The sequence below is a fragment of the Callorhinus ursinus genome, unplaced genomic scaffold (genome assembly GCF_003265705.2).
Source record: "Callorhinus ursinus isolate GAN/ISIS: 27379988/994484 unplaced genomic scaffold, GSC_fseal_2.0 scaffold10, whole genome shotgun sequence".
Classification (NCBI taxonomy): domain Eukaryota; kingdom Metazoa; phylum Chordata; class Mammalia; order Carnivora; family Otariidae; genus Callorhinus; species Callorhinus ursinus.
This window is the reverse complement of record NW_027397072.1, coordinates 39,353,073-39,374,632: the sequence shown is the minus strand read 5'-3', so window position 1 is coordinate 39,374,632 and position 21,560 is coordinate 39,353,073. Positions and strand designations below refer to the sequence as shown.

At 39.2% G+C, this 21,560-nt stretch overlaps 1 protein-coding gene and 1 long non-coding RNA gene across 4 annotated transcripts in view; one reads left to right on the top strand and one right to left on the bottom strand.

The window, feature by feature from the left end:
- The window catches only part of LOC141373589 (uncharacterized), a 34,367-nt gene extending 24,869 nt beyond the window's left edge, over positions 1-9,498 (bottom strand). Inside the window, exons 1-2 of the long non-coding RNA XR_012379746.1 lie at positions 9,455-9,498; positions 9,187-9,326 (exon numbers count right to left, since the gene is read on the bottom strand). This is a non-coding gene — a long non-coding RNA (uncharacterized lncRNA). The remainder of the gene's footprint in view (positions 1-9,186; positions 9,327-9,454) is intronic.
- The window catches only part of RMND5A (required for meiotic nuclear division 5 homolog A), a 59,072-nt gene that overhangs the window by 26,622 nt on the left and 10,890 nt on the right, over positions 1-21,560 (top strand). For all 3 annotated transcript variants that reach the window (XM_025868240.2, XM_025868239.2, XM_025868238.2), the window contains exons 3-4: positions 10,467-10,601; positions 12,135-12,235. In XM_025868240.2, the coding sequence (XP_025724025.1) occupies positions 10,467-10,601; positions 12,135-12,235 (236 nt within the window). The remainder of the gene's footprint in view (positions 1-10,466; positions 10,602-12,134; positions 12,236-21,560) is intronic.

Genomic DNA, 21,560 nt, shown 5'->3' with positions numbered 1-21,560 from the left:
CCTAATGCAGTGTGTAATTGTATTCAAGTGATTTTTAAATTAATGAATTTGTTATTAATGCCTGTGTTAATGTGTTTTTTGCTTTTATTTATCTTTTCTAAAATGAAGACACTTTTCAGTGTAGAATCAGAAGATTTGGTGGCAAGGCCTGGTTCTCCAATTCAGCTACTGTTGTATTGAAGGCTTTCTGTGGGATAAGGGCCTGGTAGATATTTTGGTGTACCTTATTTAGTTAGTCTTTACCAACACTTTGTAAGATAGGGATTATTGTCCACAGATACAGATGTGAAAACTTTGATCAAAGAACTAGAAAGCAGATGGAGGAACTGGGTAAATACTAAGATTTTAAGACTTTGAAAAAACTTCCTTAACTGGAGTTCCTTGAGAGAATTAACTCCCGGTGAGTGCCCTTGGGCATCCTTTGTATGTATGAATTTCTCTCTTATGCATCTAGAGTGGTTAGAGGTGTGTGCCATCTTTGGGAAATTAGTAAAATAGTTCCTCAAATTTCTGTCATCTGTTCAGATAAGGAGGCAGTTGGGAAAGCAGATTGACCAGAGCAGAAAGGTATGTAAAATAATTGTGAGGTGTAGGGATGCAAATGTGACAGATGGTTAGATCAGGGAGCATTCTAAGGATTTTAAAAGCCCAGTGCTGGAGTTTGGCATATCTCTGACCATGTCATGTTACTCTCCCCTTTGTTTATAAAGAACTTACCAGTATGCCCCCCCTCCCCCGCTCCTTCCTTGATCTGGCACAACCTGCCTCTCTCTTAACTTTGAAGACCAAAATAGAAGTATGAATATCATACAGAGGACAGAATGGAACGTTTAAGAAGGTAGCATCTCCATCTAGAAATGCATCTACAAATGCTGATTATGACACACTACTGAATTTATTTTCCAGCCATAGTTTGCAAGGCACCGCTGGCTGGTATATGCCCAAATATGGATTATTTCATCTGAGACCATATGCCTCATCATCAACTTTACTAGGTTTGCTAAATTTTTCCCTGAAGGGCTTATACTAAATTACCGTCCTACCAAACATGTACTAAACAACAGTTCTGTTTCTCACCTACACTTGGTATTATCAGACTTGAAGTTTTCTGAATATTTCACGTCCATCTGATTAATTTATCTAGTTGTATAAATTTGCATTTCCATCATCTTTGGGGTTGAGCATCTTTTCATGTTTTTGACTACCAGAATTTCTCCCTTTTGTAAATTTCTTGCTCATCTTTTGTCCACTTTTTTTCAATTAGGTTGTTTGTCTTTATTGTTTGGGAGGAATTTTGATTGTTTTGTTCTCATGTTGGGAGGAATTAAAAAAACACACACCTCTTTTGGATGTATGTAAAGTATGTATGTAAAGTAGATATCTTTTCCCAGACTGAGTGGAACCAGAATCCAGGTCTTCTTAATTCCCTGTTAAGTATCCTTTGTGGTCTACCTCTGTCCCTCACTGGTAAACCAGATTAATTGTATGCTTAGAAGAGAAGTTGATTCCTGCTAGGTATAACAATAGCACATTGTTAGGTTCATACACCAATTTTTCTTAAAAAGTAGGTGGGGGAGTTTTTTTTTTTTAATTATTAACAGTATTAAAGAATTGACACTTAAGAATTAAAATAATTACTGAGTTTTTTCATGTATTGTTACCATTGTCTGCTCAATAATTATAATTTCAGGGGTGTCTCTGTGGCTTGGTCGATCTTAGGTCTGGTCTTGATCTCAGGGTCATGGATTTGGGCACCATGCTGGGCATGGAGCCTACTTTAAAAAAATACATAATTTCATAAACTGTATTTCAGAAATGTATTGGTTTTGAATGGTGAACAATCAAAACCAGTCCTCAAAGTCTAACCAGTTTGTAAGCATGTCCATGTTGTGGCCAAGGAGATAGGATGATCTGTTTAGATTTCATAGTTTTATTAAAGTTATTTACTCCTTCTCTGTCTCAGTTTCCAGATTTTATTTATTTATATATATATATATTTTTTAATTTTATTTGACAGAGAGAGACACGGCGAGAGAGGGAATACAAGCAGGGGGAGTGGGAGAGGGAGAAGCAGGCTTCCTGCCAAGCAGGGAGCCCGATGTGGGGCTTGATCCCAGGACCCTGGGATCATGACCTGAGCCGAAGGCAGATGCTTAACAACTGAGCCACCCGGGCACCCCTCTTTATATTTTTTTTAAAAAAGGTTTTAATAGTTTATTTGAGAAAGAGCAGGCACGTGGGCGGGGGAGATGGGAGAGGCAGAGAATCTCAAGTAGACTCCACACTGGTAACAATACATGAAAAAACTCAGTAATTATTTTAATTCTTAAGTGTCAATTCTTTAATACTGTTAATAATTAAAAAAAAAAAACTCCCCCACCTACTTTTTAAGAAAAATTGGTGTATGAACCTAACAATGTGCTATTGTTATACCTAGCAGGAATCAATTTCTCTTCTAAGCATACAAGTAATCTGGTTTACCAGTGAGGGAGCACAGTTGCGGGGCTTGATCTCATGACTCTGAGATCATGACCTGAGCCGAAAACAAGAGTCAGATGCTTAACCAGCTGAGCCACCCAGGTATCCCTCAGCTTCCAGATTTTTAAACTTAAAATCGTCAAAAATATGAATGGCACTGAAAGTACATACATGAGATAGTGTATGAATTAATGTATCATTTCTAAGCTATAACATCCTTGCCAGGCAGACACACCCTTGAATGTGTGCTTTTTTGTTTTTGATTCTTGTTTGAATTCTGCTTTCACATTTAAGAACATCGTTTCAGGTTTTTTCTTGAAAAATGTAAAAGGAAAAAGTACAGTAAAACAGAAGTACTAATAATAGATATTTCTTTTTATTAGCCACTTCTTGGCTTGTTTGCAATGCTACTGATTTCCTGCAGCCATGCAAACGAGTTTGGTCACCTAGCAACAGAAGCTGGAACTGATCCTAGCACTGATGCAACAGAAAGAACATACAGTTGTAACAAAAGGAGTAACACTATCCTGCATTTCCTCAAGTTACAATTTTAACTTTAATTTTTACTACATGTGAGCAGAAAATAAGCTGTGAAAGTAGTTTATTTTTCTACCTTGATAGTTTAAACTGGAAAGTCAGAATGGTAGAAGGGAGATCAGAAAATTTCATCTAATGCATTGCTTATTCGTGTTTAGTTATATTTTCCAAGACTATCGAATTAGAATTTGAATGTAGTAAAGATATCCTGAGCGTAAGGGTGTTTGATTTTTTTCCTTACCCATATAGCAGTGACTAGGGTATACCTTATGGAAATAAAGGTACGTGAGGAGCATAGTAAAATTATTTAAATTTGTTTAAATATTAAACTCTTACATTTTAACATTTTCAGATGATCAAAATTAACTTTTTAATGTATATTAAGGAAAGATTTGAAGGAATTCTTTTCTTGAGCAGTTATTATCTGATGGTAGCTATTAAAATTTGGACTTTATACTGCCAAATAAAATAGTCTCTTTTAACATGCTCTGTCCTTTGAGATGACCGTTGTGTCTTCCAAAGTTGTTTCATTTCTTTCCTGCAGAACAGGAACCTTATAAATTTGTTGGGGCTTAATGGGATTGGAGTATAATTATTAAATGAATAAGTAGAAATCTGAAGACTATGTTGGATTGAATGAGGTCGCTAGATCAGTGAGGAATCTTTCTTACGTAGTCTCAATGATTCTTGCTTATAGGGTACACTTAGACATTGAGAGAAATACAGGCAGATGCTGGAGTTTGTTATAAATTGTGTCATCTTCAGATAGCCATTCCTTTATTCATTTGAATGGCCATTTGTCTGGGGCAGAAAATACGAGACTGTTTATGACATCATCCGTATGGCCTCTGCTCTAGTCTGGAAGAGGAACAGAGTAGCACCATCTCCACTTCCAGCATTCTAGTGGTCATAGATGGCATAGAGATACAATAATCTACTCAAAAGCATTGGTGAACTATTATAAAGTCATCTTTCAACAGGCAGAATCTGATAGTCTGATTTGAAATTAGCCTTATGCAAGCAGTTGTGGCTTTTTCTTCAGTGCTAGGGACAGCCTATTTAGTATTTGTATGGTAGCTATTGCTTTAGCATTTAGGTACTTGGTATTATTAGTATTCTTTAGGTTAAGTACTAGATCAAGAAAGAGGTCTATAAAAAGCAAGTAAATAAAATTTAAGACTGACGGTAATTTTTCTTGTTCATTTTTGGTTTTTGTCTAAGTAATTCTGAGTCTTAATGTATGTGTTTTGTTTTAGGCTATTGGATTGACATCCAAAATAAGGGTAGATAGCTCTTTAAAGAAAAATGTGCTCAATGTTGGAGAGGAGAACTCTCCTGCATTGTGGTAATTGTAAATGGTGGGTGCTTAGCAGTTTCTGCCTGTTCTTGTATGTGCTATAAAGTAATCCTGTGTTTCTTGGTCTGAGTTAAGCAGCGATTGCCTAGGATTGTAATTTCAGTTAAATCTAAATGATCTTGTCTAATTAAATTTATGTGCTTAAAAAAATGCAAGAGGTTTATTGGGTAATGCCTATGTAAGATTTAGGGAGTGAAAGTAAAATTCATTAGGGAAAGCTTTTATTTTTTATTTTATTTTATTTTATTTATTTAAATTTTATTAGTTAACATGTAGTGCACTGTTGATTTCTGGAGTAGAACTCAGTGATTCATCACTTACATATGATACCCAGTGCTCATCGTAAGTGCCCTCTTTAATACCCATCACCTATCTAGCCCATCCCTCCTCACCTCCTTCCATCAACCCTCACTCTGTTCTCTGTCATTAAGAGTCACTTATGGGCACCTGGGTGGCTCAGTTGGTTAAGTGGCTGCCTTCGGCTCAGGTCATGATCCTGGAGTCCTGGGATCGAGTCCCGCATTGGGCTCCCTGCTCAACGGGGAGTCTGCTTCTCCCTCTGACCCCTCTTCCCTCTCGTGCTCTCATTCTTTCTCAAATAAATAAATAAAATCTTAAAAAAAAAAAGTCACTTATGGCTTGTTTCCCTATCTCCTTTTTTTTCTTTTCCCCCTTCCCATATGTTCATCTGTTTTCTTTCTTAAAGTCCACATATGAGTGAGATCAGATGGTATTTGTCTTTTTCTGACTTATTTCACTAGGCACAATACACTCTAGCTCCATCATGTTGTTGAAGATGGCAAGATTTCATTCTTTTTGGTGGCTGAGTAATATTTCATTATGTATATATACCACATCTTCTTTATCTATTCAGCAGGCACACTTGGGCTCTCTCCATAGTTTGGCTATTGTTGATAACGCTGTTGTACACATCAGGGTGCATATACCCCTTTGGATCTGTATTTTTGTATCCTTTGGGTAAATACCTAGTAGTGCAATTGCTGGGTTGTAGGGTAGTTCTATTTTTAACTTCTTAAGAAATCTCCAAATGGTTCTCCAGAGTGGCCGTACCAGTTTGCATTCCCACCAGCAGTGTTAAGAGGGTCCCCGTTTCTCTGCATCCTCGCCAACACCTTTTGTTTCTTGTGTTGTTAATATTAGCCATTCTGACAGGTGTGAGGTGATATCTGGTTAGGGAAAGCTTTTAGACCACAAGGTAGACTTGTTCTTTCTTCATTCTTGATGTTCAGAATTTACTTCTGGTATCATTTCCTTTCTATCTGAAGAATTTACAACAGTTCTTTTAGAGCAGGTCTTCTGGCAACAAATTCAGCTTTCTTTCATCTGAGAATGTTTTTATTTCATCTTCGTTTGTACAGGATATTTTTACTTAACATAAAATTCTGGGATGATCATTCTTTTCTTTTAGTACTTGAAAAATGTTGAGTGACTTCTTTCTAGTCACCGTGGTTTCTGTGGAGAATTCTGTAAGCAATGCATCACTTTTCTCTAGGCACTTTCAAGATTTTTTTCTTTGTCTTTAGTTTTCAGCCATTTGATTGTAAGGTATCTGGGTGTGGATTTCTTTGAGTTTATCCTCTTTCGAGTTTGCTGAACGTCTTGAATCTAGATTTATGTCTTTTGCTAAGTTTGGGAAATATTTTTTCTCCATTACTCTCTCTTCTTCTGGTACTCGGATGACATGCATATTAGATGTCTTGTCCCACAGGTCTCTGAGGCTCTGTTCATTTTTTCCAGTGTTTTTTATTGTTTAGATTAGATAATTTCTGTTGATATTCACTGACTTTTTGTGTTGTCACCTCCATTCTGATATTGAATCCATTCAGTGAGTTATTTTGATTACTGTGTCTTCTGTTTCTTTGCTAAGACTTTCTGTCTTTTGTTCGAAAGTGTTTGCTCTTCCTTTATAAAGCAGTTTTATAACTTTAAAGTGTTTGGTGACTTTAGTATCTGTCATCTTGGCATTGATGTCTGTTGAACCATCTATTTCCATGTGAGTTTAGATTTTCTTGGTTCGTTGTATGCCAGATGATTTTGGATTGTATCCTGGACATTTTTAATACAGTTGACCCTGGAACAGCATCCTGCACATTGAAAATCTACATACAACTTTTGACTCCCCCCAAACTTAACTACTGATAACTTACTGTTGGGTGTGAGCCTTACTGATAACATGAACAGTTGATAAACACATATTTTGTATATGTGTAATATACTATATTCTTATAATAAATTAAGCTAGAGAAAAGAAAATGTTATTAAGAAAATCGTAAGGAAGAGAAAATACATATACAGCACTGTGGTGTATTTATCAGAAAAAAATTCATGTATAAGTGGATCTGTGCAGTTCAAACCCAGATTGTTCAAGGGTCAACTGTATTATGTTACAAGACTCTGGGTCTTGTTTAAATTCTATGGAGAATGTTGATATTTCTGTTTTAGCAGACAGTCAACCTGGTTGAGTTCAGGCTACAAGTTCTGATCAGTCTTCTCTGAGTTGTGGTTTCAGTGTCAGAGCTATCTAGATACGTCTTATTTTTGTGCCAACCAGTGGCCATTCTGGGACCTGGAATCTAGTTCTGTCCCCTAGTTCAGTTTTTAAAGTCTGGTATGTTGCTTAGGGTCAGCCCATGCATGTGCAACTGGAGAGTGAGCCCAGGAGTTCATAAACAACTTTAATTTTAAGGGGTCGCTTTTCTGAATTCTTCCCTCTCTATGATCTCACTGGGACTATATAGTTCTCTGGGGCCACATTTTTGGTCATTTGGCCAGAAAACTGGGGCTTTGTTTTACCCTACTCCTCTGTACACTTACTATGACTGTGCCTGTATCTGGGGCTAGGTGGTGGAAGGACAGAAAGCAAAGATGAAGTAGAGGTTTTTGCCCCTTCTTGGGACCACAGCTCCTCTGATTGGAGAGAAAGGACCGCCTCTGCCAGAGTTTTAGGTTGCCTGCTGTAGTAGGCAGGATTCTAAATATATCCTCCCAAGATTCTTGATCCCTGGTTATTCAAACATTTATCTAGGTACTGCCTTGAAGGGACTTCACAGGTATAATTAAGGTTACTAAGCAGTCGACCTTAAAATAGGGAGATTATCTAGGTGAGCCTGGTATAATTTACAGGAGCCCTTAAAAGCCGTAGAGGTTGGTAGAAAGAGAAAAAGCAGATTCAGAGTGTGAGGGATGTCACGTCTTTTGTTGGCTTTTGAAGATAGAGGGGGCCATGAGCCAGGGAATGTGAGTGGCTTCTAGAAGCTGAGAACAACCCCTGCAGCCAGTTAGGAAACAAGGACCTAAAACTGCATGGTCTTAAAACTTCATGGAACTTTATTCTGCAACAACCTGAACGAGCCTGGAAGGAGATTCATCTTGTATTCTCCCAGATAAGAGCCTAGGTCACTGACACCTTGATTTCAGCTTTATGGGACCTGGAGCAGAGAATTGGTGTGAGCCCATTGGACTTCTGATCTGTCAAGCTGTGAGATAATAAAATTTTGTTGATTTAAGTTGCAATAGAAAACTAATGTACCGTCAGACTGCCTTGAGCTAGAGGTGCGAGAAAATGGAGGGAAAAAACATGTGCTTTTTTCTCTTCCTTTCTGGGTGATAGGAGAAACCCATTCCTGTTTCTCATGCCGGAACTAGAGGGCTTCCCCTGGAACGCTGTGTCCACATTCTGGTTATGATGTCCACATCATGCCTAGTTCTGTGTTTTGGCTGTGTTGCATCCAGGCTGAGAGGTATTGGAGGGAAAAAAGTAGTAAACTCACCACTAGTTCTGTGACCCTCTTCCCATTCCACTTACTACTGTCGATGGTCCCTGACTTAGGATGATTTGACTTATAATTTTTTTTTTTACTTTATGATGGTGTGAAAGCGATATGCATCCGGTAGAAACTGTACTTGGACTTTTGAATTTTTATCTTTTCCAGGGCTGGCAGCACCATGCAGTACGTTACTCTTGTGAATGCTGGGCAGCAGCACTGAGCTGCAGCTCCCCGTCAGCCACACGATCACGAGGGTGAATGACCAGTACACTTAGAATCGTATCACCATTCTGGTTTTCACTTTCATTACAGTACTGAGTAAATTACATGAGATAGTCAATACTTCGTTATAAAGTGGGCTTTGTGTTTGATGATTTTACCCAACTGTAGGCTAATGTAAGCATCTGAGCATGTGTAAGATAGGCTAGGCTAAGCTATGACGTTTGGTAGGTTAGGTGTACTAAATTCATTTTCAGTTTACGTTATGTTTATCAGGATTTAACCCATCATAAGTGGAGGAAGATCTAGAATCACTTTTTAGTGTCCTCAAATGGCTGCTGCCTTCACTCTGTGCTGATTTTATAACTGCATTCAGTGGGATAGGCAGGGTGGAATGTGCTTACATGTAAATCTTACCCAGAACTGGAACTTTTAATGTGTGTTTTAAGAAAATCTTTTAGTTTATCATAAAAGGGATATTTGCTCTTTGTGTGGAGAGTGGTAATCTCCAGTGATAATCTCTGCTAATACTTATATTCTTTTGGATTTTTTTCCTAAGCATTGCAAGTATTCCTTTTTTAAAAAACAAAAATGGGGTCATAATTTTGTAAAACTTGCTTTTTTCACTTAAGGTGTCATGGCCATTTTTCCATATTAGTAGGTACATGGTGATGAACATCACTTTTTCATTATGAATAGTAATATTAGAATAGTAGCAACTACCAATTCATTTAACCAATAAAGGAGTATATTAATTTGCTAGGGCTGCTATAACAAAATGCCACAGACTGGGTGGCTTAAACAGACCTTTATTTTTCCACAGCTCTGGAGACTAGAAGTTCAAGATCAAGTGCTGGCAGGGTTGGTTTCCGCTGAGGCCTGTCTTCTTGACTGGTAGATAGCCACCTTCTCCTGGGATCTTCACATGGGGTCTTCGTCTCTTTGAGCTGCCAAGACAAAATACCGTAGACTAGGTTGTTTAAACAATAGAAACTTATTTTTCTTACAGTTCTGGAGATTGGGAAGTGCAAGATCAAGGTGCTGGCCAACTCATTTCCTATTGAGGGCAGACGACCTCCTTCCTGGCTTATAGATGACTGCCTTCTCACTGTGTCCTCACAGGGTGGAGAGAGAGAACATGCTGGTGTTTTTCCCTTGTCTTATAAGAGCACCAGTGCTATTGGATTAGGGCCCCACCTTTATGACTTCATTTAACCTTTATCTCCTCCTCGCAGACCATCTCCAAATACAGCCACATTGGTGGTTAGGGCTTCAGTGTAGGAATTTGGGAGGGGTGGGGGAGTGGACACATACAGACATTCAGTCCCTAACACATGGGTCTTTCCTCTGTACTTGCCTGTGTCCTAATTTCCTCTTTTTATAAGGATACCAGTCCTGTTGGATTAGGGCCCACCATAATGACCTCATCTTAATTTAATGAGGTACTGGGAATTAGGACTTCAACATGGGAATTTTAGGAAGATGCAGCCCATCATAGGAAGGTGCTGTTATTTTCTCCACTTAAGATAAGGAAGCTAAGGCTCAAAGACCTTGACTGATTTGGCCAAGATCACACAGCTAGTAAGAGAACCAGGATTCAAACCCAGGTAGATTGGCCTCAGAGCCTGCATTCTTAATTATCTGGCCATTCTCCCACCCCCAACCCCTACCTTGGCACAGCAGTTGTTGGGCTGTGCCATGATTATTTAATTCTGTGTTGGGCATATGCGTTTTCTCTCTTTTCCATTTAGACAGTGCTGCCTTGAATATGTTTTTCTAGGTAGCACTGTACACCTGAAAATATTGCTATGTTGTGTAGAAATAAATTTATTTGAAATGATGAAACATATTTTCCCAAAAAACCCTCTGAAAATGTACTCATTTACTCTTCTAGCAATAATCAACGAGAGTGACAAGTTTTAGAACGGAGCAGTGGAAAAACAACTTTCATAGGCTGCAGATGACTTGAATTGGGTCCTTACTGTGGATATTTGAGCGAATAGAAGGGCACTCTTTCTGTTAGGTGGGGTGAAAATCCTATAAAGTGATCTATCCTAGTCAATTCCTGATCTGTTTTCTTTTTTCAGAATTTTGATTCTGACATTAGCAGTGTGGGAATAGATGGCTGCTGGCAGGCAGACAGTCAGAGGCTCCTCAATGAGGTGATGGTGGAGCACTTCTTTCGACAAGGAATGCTGGATGTAGCTGAAGAGCTCTGCCAGGTAACAGCGTGCCGGTGTGTGAGGACATGCAACAGAACTGAGGGGGCTCCTTGGGATCTTTGAATCTTCTGCTGGCTGTAGAGAAATTTTTAATATTTTAAGTATCAGGGCTGACCTCATTGTACTAGGAGGTCTTTTTTTTTTTTTTTAACTGGTGAAAACTACAGTTCTAGAACTTCTTATTTGAATTGTTTTTTCCTTATCCCTGCCGCATCACATTGGTCCCAGGTCATCAACCAAGGGCTCAAAAGTGATACTACTTTCTCCACTTCCTCTTTTAATAGGGAAGGTAGGATAGCAGAGAAGAATCTGGCCCAGCTTGTAGCATTTTGTTTATCAGATGAGTTTTAAGCTATAATTTACTTCAGGTGAGCAGCTTTTGTCTTTTATTGCTAGTAAACATAAGCTTGGGGATCTCAGAATAGTCTACCAGTATCACCTAGTCATAATGGTGGCAGCTGCCATGTGTTGAGTCCACAAGCCAACCCCTGCCTTTATTCCTCACTGCAATCCTGTGAGATAGAAATTGCTAGAAATTGCTTCCATTCTATAGATAAGGAAGCTGAGGTCTGGAGAAGTGGTTTGCCCAAGGCCATACAAGTTCCTTACTGAAGGGACTAGAATTCAGTCCCAAATTGAGGTTTACAAACTCTATTCTAAGCCACCATGTGCTATTGAGTTTTCTGTTTAGGGAAAAATGAACGACTATAAAGATTAAATAGTTTAAAGCCAGTCTGTAAACCAGATCTCTAATCTAAGCCTTTTCTATTTTATTTTTTTATTTTTTAAAAGATTTTATTTTTAAGTAATCTCTACACCCCAGGTGGGTCTCAAACTCACAACCTCAAGATCAAGAGTTGCATGCTGTACTGACTGACCAGCCAGGCACCCCTTCTATTTTAAACAATCCAGAAAAACAGTAACTCAGGTCTTTCTCTGTACCTTTTGGGAATTTTGTGTGTGTCTGTATAAATTTCCTAAAGGGAGTTATGTCAGTTAGGTTTAAGCTTATTTATAAGTAACAAAGACCCAAAATACCAGTGCTTTAAACAAAAAAAAATGAGGTTTATTTCTCTTGCACAGAAATGGGAGGTGGTAAGCCATCCGCAGCAGATACAGTAGCTATGCTCCGGGAGGCTTTTCGGGACCTGGCTTCCTTGCAGCTCTGCTCTTTCCAAGGTGTCCTTGTTCTGATGGCCCAGGGTAGCAGTCGGAACTCTAGCTACACCCTTCGGTACTCCAGAAAGGGGCGAAGAGTGCATGTTTCTGTTTCACTGGCCAGAATTTACACCTCACAAAGTCATATCCAGCTTTATTCCATAGAGTTATGTACTCGGCTCTGTGTGGAATACACAGGGATTCTACTACTATTAGAAAGAATGGTAGTAGGGCTCAGTCATCAGTCTGTACCATAGAAATACATGTTAGAAATTATTTTTAATGGATTGACCCATATTTTATAATTTGGAATATGTTTTTACCATATCTCTTTACCTTATTATTGCTAACAAAAGTTCATTCTGTTTTTTTCAGGAATCTGGTCTTTCTGTAGACCCAAGTCAGAAAGAACCATTTGTGGAGTTAAATCGAATATTAGAAGCATTAAAAGTCAGAGTTCTGAGACCTGCTCTGGAGTAAGTTTCTGTGTTTGTTTTCTTTTGAATACTTGGGGAGAACTCTCTACAAGGAAACCTAATTAGAAAACACATTTGAGATTTTGATACACACACACACACACACACACACACACAGACACAGACACACACACACATCTGTACCTCTCGCCTGGGGTAGACTTCAGAGAAAGCAAGGAAGAATTATTTTCCTTTTAACTTAAGTAAGAATGGGGGATGTACAAAGAGGATAAAATGGTTTGAGCTTTCTTTGCTTATCAGTTGATTTGAATTCTCAAGAGAGAAAAAGGGTTTCCTGTATCCAGGCTATTCCACTACTTTAGACTAGCATTATAACTGAAGTACTGTCGTTCACGTGGTCTGAGTTTGATATTTGAACTTCCATACTGTGCGGGGTTCTGTGCTAGCATTCTAAAAAAACAACTTAGCTGGTTATTGGAACTAAATGGTAGGCATGAAGACCCCAAATATTGTTACGAAGGAGTTCTGTGCTAATTGCCACCGTAAAATGTAATGATTCACTGTGAACTTATCATTGATATAAATTATCTTGAATTACTGAGTAAGCTGTAATAAATAATACCCTAGAGCAGGATCAGCAAAGTTTTTTGTAAAGGGTCAGAGTAAATATTTTAGGTTTTGCTAGCCACATAACATCTCTGTCGAATATTCTTATTTTATAGCCCTTTAAAAATGTAAAAAAAACCAGACAAACAAAAAAACCGTCTTGGCCATCTGGTGTACAGTATGGGCAGGAAGCCATATTTGGACATTGGCCATAATTTGCCGACCCCTGTCCTAGAATTTTTTAATGTGAGGATTACCAGGTTTTAAAAAGAAAGAAAGAAAAGCTCATAAAATAAAGGGAAGAAACTGGATGATAGAAACAGTGTGTTTCTCTATCGAGCAGGTGTGAGGTTCTAGCCATCGAATTCTGGTACTTTAAAATTGAGATCATTGTTTTCAGGAAAAAAAAAATAGTTGGGAAGATTCTTGTTGATTTTTATAAAATGCACCAATTTTTTCTTCCATTAACCAATTTAATTCTTCATAGCTTAGTTTTTTTCTGATCATTTATCAGTTTTTAAAAAATTTTCAAAGTTCTGAAACTAGCTCAGATGAACATGTAGAGATAGATTCCTGTGTAAGTTTACAAATGATAAATTCCTGTATAAATTATAAATATGAGGCAGGTAGGTACTGTATCTTTAAAAGACATCAAATAGTACCACTGTATATGGCGCACATTACCTTTACAGTTTTTGATTTTTTTTTTAAGCAAATGTTAGATTTTGACACACTTGGGAGATTAAATTCTGCCAAGTACCACTAATAACTCTTAAACAGAATATAGCAACCACTCTTGTGTCTGCTTTCATATTTCACCTATATGATTAAACATCTGTAGAGAAGAGTGAGGGAGCCTAAATAGAGAAGTGTATGGGTTTCCCAGTTGTTTTATAGTGATTTGGAAATAGTATTTGAGCTGTTCAAGGTAATAGTCATTTATCCATTAATTTCTCAGGCTTCTCATCCAACTTCTATTGAGTGCTTACTGTGTGCCAGAGACCATGCTGAGCATTTAGACCACCTCAGCTCTCAAAGTACTGAAGGCTTTTTCCTTTTGGAATGAAGAAAATTTATAACACCCTTTTCACTTTGTGCTTTTTCTGTAAGATCTGTTTCTTACTGATAACTATATCATATATATCAATTTTTTCTATAAATGTTTTCTGTTATTTGGAGTCTCAGCCAGTGCCTCTCAGGCAAAGGGAGGGCTCATTCTGTCCACTTGGTAGTAACAGTGGAAATTACTACAAAGTAAAAAATTTTTCAAATCTTCACTCTTCTGGGAATATTGGCATGTTAAATAGTATCAGCATAGGGGAATGTAGCGGCAATTATAGTTAACTCTTCTTGAGTGCTTTTTATATACCTATCATTGTTCTCAGCATTTTACATGTATTCACTTACTAAATCCTCATTATAACCCTATGAAATAAGTACTCATTTTATAGAGGAGGGATCAAGGCCTGGAAGTGCTTTGTGGAAGAAAAGGGTATGGAGTCAAAAGGTCACATGAAAACGCTTCCCATGATGTCCCCCGAATACTCTTCTCCAAGAGACCTTAGCACATTCCAGGGGCCATCAGTAAAGAAGCTCATTTAACTTTGCCAGACTCTTGTTTCCCATGCATATTTGACCAAAGAATCCTTGTTCTTGTCCCCATCCCCCCAAAACACTAAAACCCACAAAACTGGAGTTCTATAGAACCGAAGTTTGGAAATGATAGCTTAATAGAAATGTCTCTTACAGCAACTCAAACTTTTCCAGTTCTTACCTATTACTGGTAGATACAAAGCAGGTATTTCCTCAGCATCCTTAATGTGCAAGGTACAGAGAATTCACTTCATTCAGCTTGTAGCAAAAGTTGAAAAATAGGGGACATCAGTTTGGAGAAATCTGGTTCGGATACAAGGCAGAGAGTATCTTTCGGTTGTGTGGCACCTTCTAGTTGCACATGCTGGGAGGCTGTGTCTTGGAACCCCCATGAGGGGCTGCATCAATCCTCCAGGCAGCCTGAGCAGTTGAGGAGGCAGAGGCCAACCACAAAAATTAGTATGGATAGAGACCACGGAAGGAACTTTGGAGAGCATTAACTATCATTTACAAGTAGTAGACAGTGGAAAGAAGGCAGAAAAGAATGGTGCTAAGGCAGAGAGAAGTGGCAGAACAGCTAATTATATACGCAGCTCTAGTTAGGACACAGCCTACTCTTTTGTTCCTGCCCCTTATATTTCTGAGTTTGTGTACAGATTTTGCTTCTCATCCAGATTGCTTTATCTATTTTTTAAGTTCTTCTTGGCACCTAGCATGGTACTTCCTTAGATAGCTTATTGCATACTTCAGTAAATGATGGAATAGTTTGAAGGAGAACTTTGAACAGACATGACCCCCCTCCTTCATTTGGTCGATAGAAGTAAAGCCAAAAGTAACTAGTTCAACGAGAGATTAATAGTAATTTAATACAAAGAGATGGAGAAATACTAGAAGAATAGAAACTGTCCTTGTAGGTATGTGCCAGTTATTGACATTTTGAAAGTGCTGTCTTCAGGAGAAGCCAGTTGGTTGCCTTCCTAAAGGTGTTTCAAAGAGTAGTGTTACCTTGGTGGATTTGCCACAGCCTAGGATCTGACTTAGAACTTTGCGGACTTGGAAACCTGGTTTTTCAACACTGAGAAGCAGGCCCAGGGGCCTCCTAGCACTCCTTTAGAAGAATTTGCAGTTCTGTTTGGAAAGCCTCAGTAGAATGCTATGAGGGAACAGAAAGTGACTGAATGGTTATGAGAAAGAGAGAGAGTGAAGTTAAAAGAATTTTTCACAGAAGAAAGAGAAAGATTTTGTTAGTTTAGACCACAGAAGGATTTTAGATTAGGCCATGAACAGTATCAGACAGGCTGTTGAAAAATGAGAGGACTCCCATCTCCAAGCCTAGTGATTAGGTGGGGCTAGAAATAAAAACCACAGAGGGGTGGGGTGTGGGATGAGCTTGCCATTGTGGTCTCTTTGTGGTGTGAACAGTGGCTCTAAGGAGAAGAAATTGCTTGCCAGACTTAGAGAAATTGTAGTATCAGTGAAGAAAACAGTTTATACATGGAGAAAGGTTTTAGAAAATGAAAATGAAGGGAGCAAGCTGTAGCACTTGATCAGAGAGCCTTGGCTACCACTGGAAATGGGGGTGACAATGATTAAGCAGTTTCTGGTGTCTGTTTTGTTTTTAGTTTTGGCCTCTTATAGGTGGGCAGTCTTGCTGACTCAGGCATTTTTTTTTTAATAGCCACATAGAGCCACAGAAGAAAGAAGGCTCTGATAGATATACCATTGGAGAAAAGGAATCAAAGTTTGAACAAGTTGGATTTTTTTTCCCCAGAGTTTGAGTTTTTTTTTTATTTTTGTTCGTTTTGTTTTGTTCAGGGTGGTTCTTAATTCTGAAAAGGCAGAAGAGGTAAGTGAAGGCATACATTTTTAACTCACTGTGCCCATGTACTAAGTGTGGTGGTGAAGGAGCTACTCTATTAAAAAGAAGCTAATCGAAAATGGAAAGAGGTACCTGGTGGAAACGATACAGAAGATAGCTCAGTGGACTATAAAGGCCAAAAGGGAAGAAATACTTAGGGTGGTAATATCATTTTCTGTTATCTGTTTTATGTTTGTTGCTAGCAAAAGTTTATATGCAGTTTCAACACAATAGGTATTCTTCAGGAGGAAGAGTTCAGTATATCCTCACCAAGTACTTGAGGATATTGGAAACGAGTGGGTGAACCATGACTATAGAAGAATTGGGAATCTTCTTAAAAAGAGGGGCAAAATTGAAACTAACTGTCCCTGAGATTAAGTGTTTAAAAGAATAAGGAGCTGAACTAGGCCAGGAATGGGAACCAAGAGGAAAAACTCTGGAGTTTATGTTTGTAAAATGCTGATCTCTTATTTAGATTGATTTAGGTTGAAAAATCTTTTGGGGTTTGTTGTAGGAAATTAGCAGTAAATAAAGCATGTCATATTTAAGTACTTTTTTTTTTTTTTTAAGATTTACTTATTTTATTTTAGAGAGAGCGTGAGTGGGGGGAAGGGAAAGAGAATCCCAAGCCAACTCTGCACCCAGCGCAGAGCCTGACGTGGGGCTCGATCCCATGGCCCTGAGATTGTGACCTGAGCCGATACCAAGAGTCAGATACTTAACTGACTGAGCCACCCAGGCGCCCCATATTTAAGCGCTTTAAAAAAAAAAAAAAAAAATCACTAATCTGTAGAACTGTGTTGTCCAGTATGGTAGCCACTTGCCACATGTAGCTGTTGGGCACTCTTACCAGACCCTGCATTACTCAGAGGCTCAAGCTAGAAATGTGTGTGTTGTTTTCTTAAGTAGATCCAAATGTGTAATACTGTAGTTTGTGGTTTTTTTAAAATAGCATGTAAGAAGGACAAAGATTCACACCAGTTCTGAGGTGAGTAAAATGTTTGTAGTCCCAGGGATGGACTCAATCCATGGATTATCTGAGAAACTGCCATTTGAAAATATCTCAGAAATGAAATGTTAGCCATGGTCTCTAAAGCAAAGATATAGGACTCTAACCCTTTTGGGTGACTTTGATTTTTGTCATTTTTGCCATTCTCTGAATTTTTTAAGCACTTGACTTGGTCACCAGTAACATTCAGCCAAGTCCACACCTGTGGAGTAAAGAAATGTCATCAATTTCTCAGAATTTCAGCTTTTACCCACCAAGAATATGCCCGTAAAGGAGACCAGAAAAGAATATATTTGTAAGCCTTTAAAAATGCAGTGAAAGGTGTAGTGGAGTGTCTGTGGGAATTGGCAAGAGGTATTTTTATTTCATTATTACCAGAAATAGGCACCAACCCAGGTTGGCAAAATGATGAGTGGAGAGGGGTAAATAGATGGGGCTGTCAGCTAGGTTCCTGCAGGACAACAGCTAACTGTGGAGGTGGGATCTTGTTTTAATTATTTCTGGAATAACATGGAAATTCTAAATATGGAGTTAACAATGTGCCAAGTCTTTTCAGAGGCCTGGCAGTTAGGATAATTAATGCTTAATGCTTTGTGGGATAATTGTGTGGATGTGGGTTGCTTCTAACTTAGTCACCTAAGTCAGTAGTATTGTTTTGAAGTCTTTTTATGGAAGAGGCACAAAAGATCTCTTTATCAGAGAATACAGTGGCAGTGAACAGAGATAATTGAGACATCAGTGACCTTACTGGTTCCTTGGTGGGGGGGGCGGTTTCCCTACATCCTACAGTGTTCCTTTAAACAAGGAATAGTTCTAAAGCTGATGGTGCTCTCATGGCCCACATTGGAGATTTGGGAGCAGAATTTAAAAACAAAACAAAACAGGGGCGCCTGGGTGACTGCTCAGTCGTTGAGCGTCTGCCTTCGGTTCAGGTCATGATCCCAGGGTCCTGGGATCGGGCCCGCATCTGGCTCCTCACTCAGCAGGAGGCCTGCTTCTCCCTCTGCCACTCCCCCTGCTTGTGTTTCCTCTCTCGTTGTGTCTCTTTCTGTCAAATAAGTAAATAAAAAATCTTTTAAAAAAAGTGAAATTATAATTTAATTGAATGTTCAGCTAGCTTGTTGGTTGTAGTATCATGCTAGTTGTTTTCTTTTAAAAATTAAAAATTGAAAGTTTTGTGCTGGAAATGCCATTACTCAGAATACAGCACTCCTTAAGATTTCCACTAGTTTTGGGCGCCTGGGTGGCTCAGTTGGTTAAGCGACTGCCTTCGGCTCAGGTCATGATCCTGGAGTCCCGGGATCGAGTCCCGCATCGGGCTTCCTGCTCAGCAGGGAGTCTGCTTCTCCCTCTGACCCTCTTCCCTCTCGTGCTTTCTATCTCTCATTCTCTCTCTCTCTCAAATAAATAAAATCTTTAAAAAAAAAAAAGATTTCCACTAGTTTTTTTTTTTTTTTAAGATTTTTTATTTATTTGTTTGACAGAGAGAGACACAGCGAGAGAAGGGAACACAAGTAGGGGGAGAGGGAGAAGCAGGCTTCCCGATGCAGAGCTCGATCCCAGGACCCTGGGATCATGACCCCAGCAGAAGGCAGATGCACAACGACTGAGCCACCCAGGTGCCCCTTTCACTAGTTTTTTATGTGTCTTCTGTTGCTTTATAGTTAAGTTTTGGGGGCCAATTATATTTCATGCTTTTGTAGTTTCCTGTGCTTTGTAGTATTTGGATTTGGTTATTACCAGATTAATCAAGGCTATGACTGCCTCCTACCCTTTATTCCTGCTCAGTGAATCAAATACCCAAATAGTCAGTGTGACAAATTTTGGGACACCTGGGTTGCTCCATTGGTTAAGCGTCTGCATTCAGCTCAGGTCATGATCCCAGGGTCCTGGGATCTAGTCCCCGCATTGGGTTCCCTTCTCAGCGGAGAGTCTGCTTCTCCCCCTCCATCTGCCTGCCCTCCCCCTTGCTTGTGTGTGCGCTCTCTTTCTGTCAAATAAATAAAACTTGACAATTTTTTTGAAGAGGATTAAATGATACATGCGTATCATTGTATTCCCACACTGTTGGTGCTGTAAACATCAAAACGGCACTGAATACTATATGGAAGTGCCCAAATAACTCTTGTCTTTTAAGTATAATTTTCTTAATAAAAATGACTCTGAAGAACGGTTAGAGTTCATTCATTCAGTAAATACAATTTAAGAACCTTATTATCGAGTATCTGTGCCTGTCTCTATGCTCAGTGCTTTAATTAGCCCCTCATTTGCTGCCCCCAACCCTTTGAGGTACCACCATGTTACAGTAAGGAAACAGATCTTAGAGAATTGAGTAACAGATTGCCCAAATTCACACTGCAGAGCTAAGATTGAAGTCCATGCGTAGTTGGCTCTAGTAATCTGTACTCTTTATCAGTAGTCCCCCTTCAAAGTAAGGGGGTGTACCGAGATGAGCAAGACAGAGTTCCTGCCATATAAAAGACCAGAAACTGTCCTATCAAACAGATTATGAGTTGAGCCATGTGAGAAGTTCAGGTAAAGGACATCTAGAGTTCTGTGGATGGAGAGATTATTTAGGAAAGCTGTAGAATATGTGGTAATTGAGCGTGGGCCTTGAGGTTTTCAACTCTGTTCTCAGCTGCTCACTTTCTGATTGTACTTCTGCAAAAATTAACCAGCACCTACATTGGGAGGTAGGTTCATGGCTTCTAATGTCATAGAGCAAACAGGTCTTCTATCTAGACTAATTTTAATTCACCTGGACACATCACTCGATGGTAATGGAAGTTGCTAGATCACGTTATCTGAATATGTTTGTGTGTTTTTCTTGGCCTGCACCTCTATCTCCATTCTATTCTCAGCATGGCTATTTTCCTCCTTTGATTCTTCACACCACATGACAAACGCCTCTAGTTCATCCTGTTGGCCAACCATTGCTTTCTCCCTCGACACCCACCCCTGTGTTGCATAACTTCCCCTCCTGGCATAAACCTCTTGGTTTTCCATCCGAGCTCTCTTCCTCTCAGAAAAGAAAAACGGAGGGTCAGGGATCTTGGTGAGAAAAAGAAAACTAATCTAGTTTTCTTTCTGGTTCTTTAAGAGTTGTGCCCTAGACACATGGACTTGCTCAGTTCCTCAAATGTTGCATCTGTCTCAGTTGTGCCGTTGTGCCGCTCTGGGCCTTCGTGGTAGCCACAGAATAACCTTCTCCCTGTGAGATGCTCTTTCTCCCCTATCTGCAAGATGCTCTTTCCTCCCCTCTCTGCCTTCTCTATTGAGCCTATGGGCTGTCTTCTCTGTACAATTTCAGTATGCCTGGACTTCAGTTACCACATTTGAGGTTCCCCCCAACAACAAGGTTCAGATTTCAGGTACCACAGTGTATTAACTGTAAGTAACTGCATAAACTACAAAATGTCCTCCCAGCTCTTCGGTCCACAAATCACTACATGAATAACAGATGTGCATCATGATCACAGCCAACCACATCACTTTCTTCCAGGTCTGTCAGTGGTTGGTCACTGAGCATCTGTTACCCTCAGACAGCAAGTGTGTAGTTGTCTTGCCTGCTCATCTCCTAGAGGTGAACCCACAGCATATTACAGAAATGGGTAGTTGAAAGAGGAGTTTAGTCAACAAAGATGAATTGCTAGAAGTGAAATTAAATGTGATTAGAAAGATTTGAAAAATGACAATGGCAGGGGGAAGCTAGGATGAGACGTAGGCCTATATGAAGTTATGATATAAGGCATACTGAAAAAGCCCAATGAATATAAAAACCAAAGTAGAGGCACTTTGACATCTTTTAATTTAAATTGCACGAGGAAGAGAAAGCTGCCTATGGTTTAAACGGAGCATTTACTACTAGTTCAGATTGAAGATTGTTTAAGGAAAAAAAAACCTCCATCAGTTTGGCTGACATTCAGGTTGTGTTGAAGTTAGTTGCCTCCATGAAAGAAAACAGTGATCACAAGGAGAGTGAAGAACTTTATTGCCAGTCAGAGATGGTTTCATCAATTCAGAAGTCATCATGAATTGACTAATGTTCAGCTCTCTGGGGAGGCTGCTAGTGTGGCTAAAGATGCTGCTGTGAAATTTGTGCCCAGGCTCCAAAGATTAGTTAAGGCAGGTGTTATGATGATTGTCAAGGAAGGCAACCATCAAGAACTTAACAAAAGATACGGGATTGTAAAGTGATCATGAAGGATATAAAGGATAGATGAACTCGCTTAGAGGAGACAACACAAGAGCGTGACTTTAAAACCAGTGTTTACCTGGCCAGTTAGCTATGGCCGAGG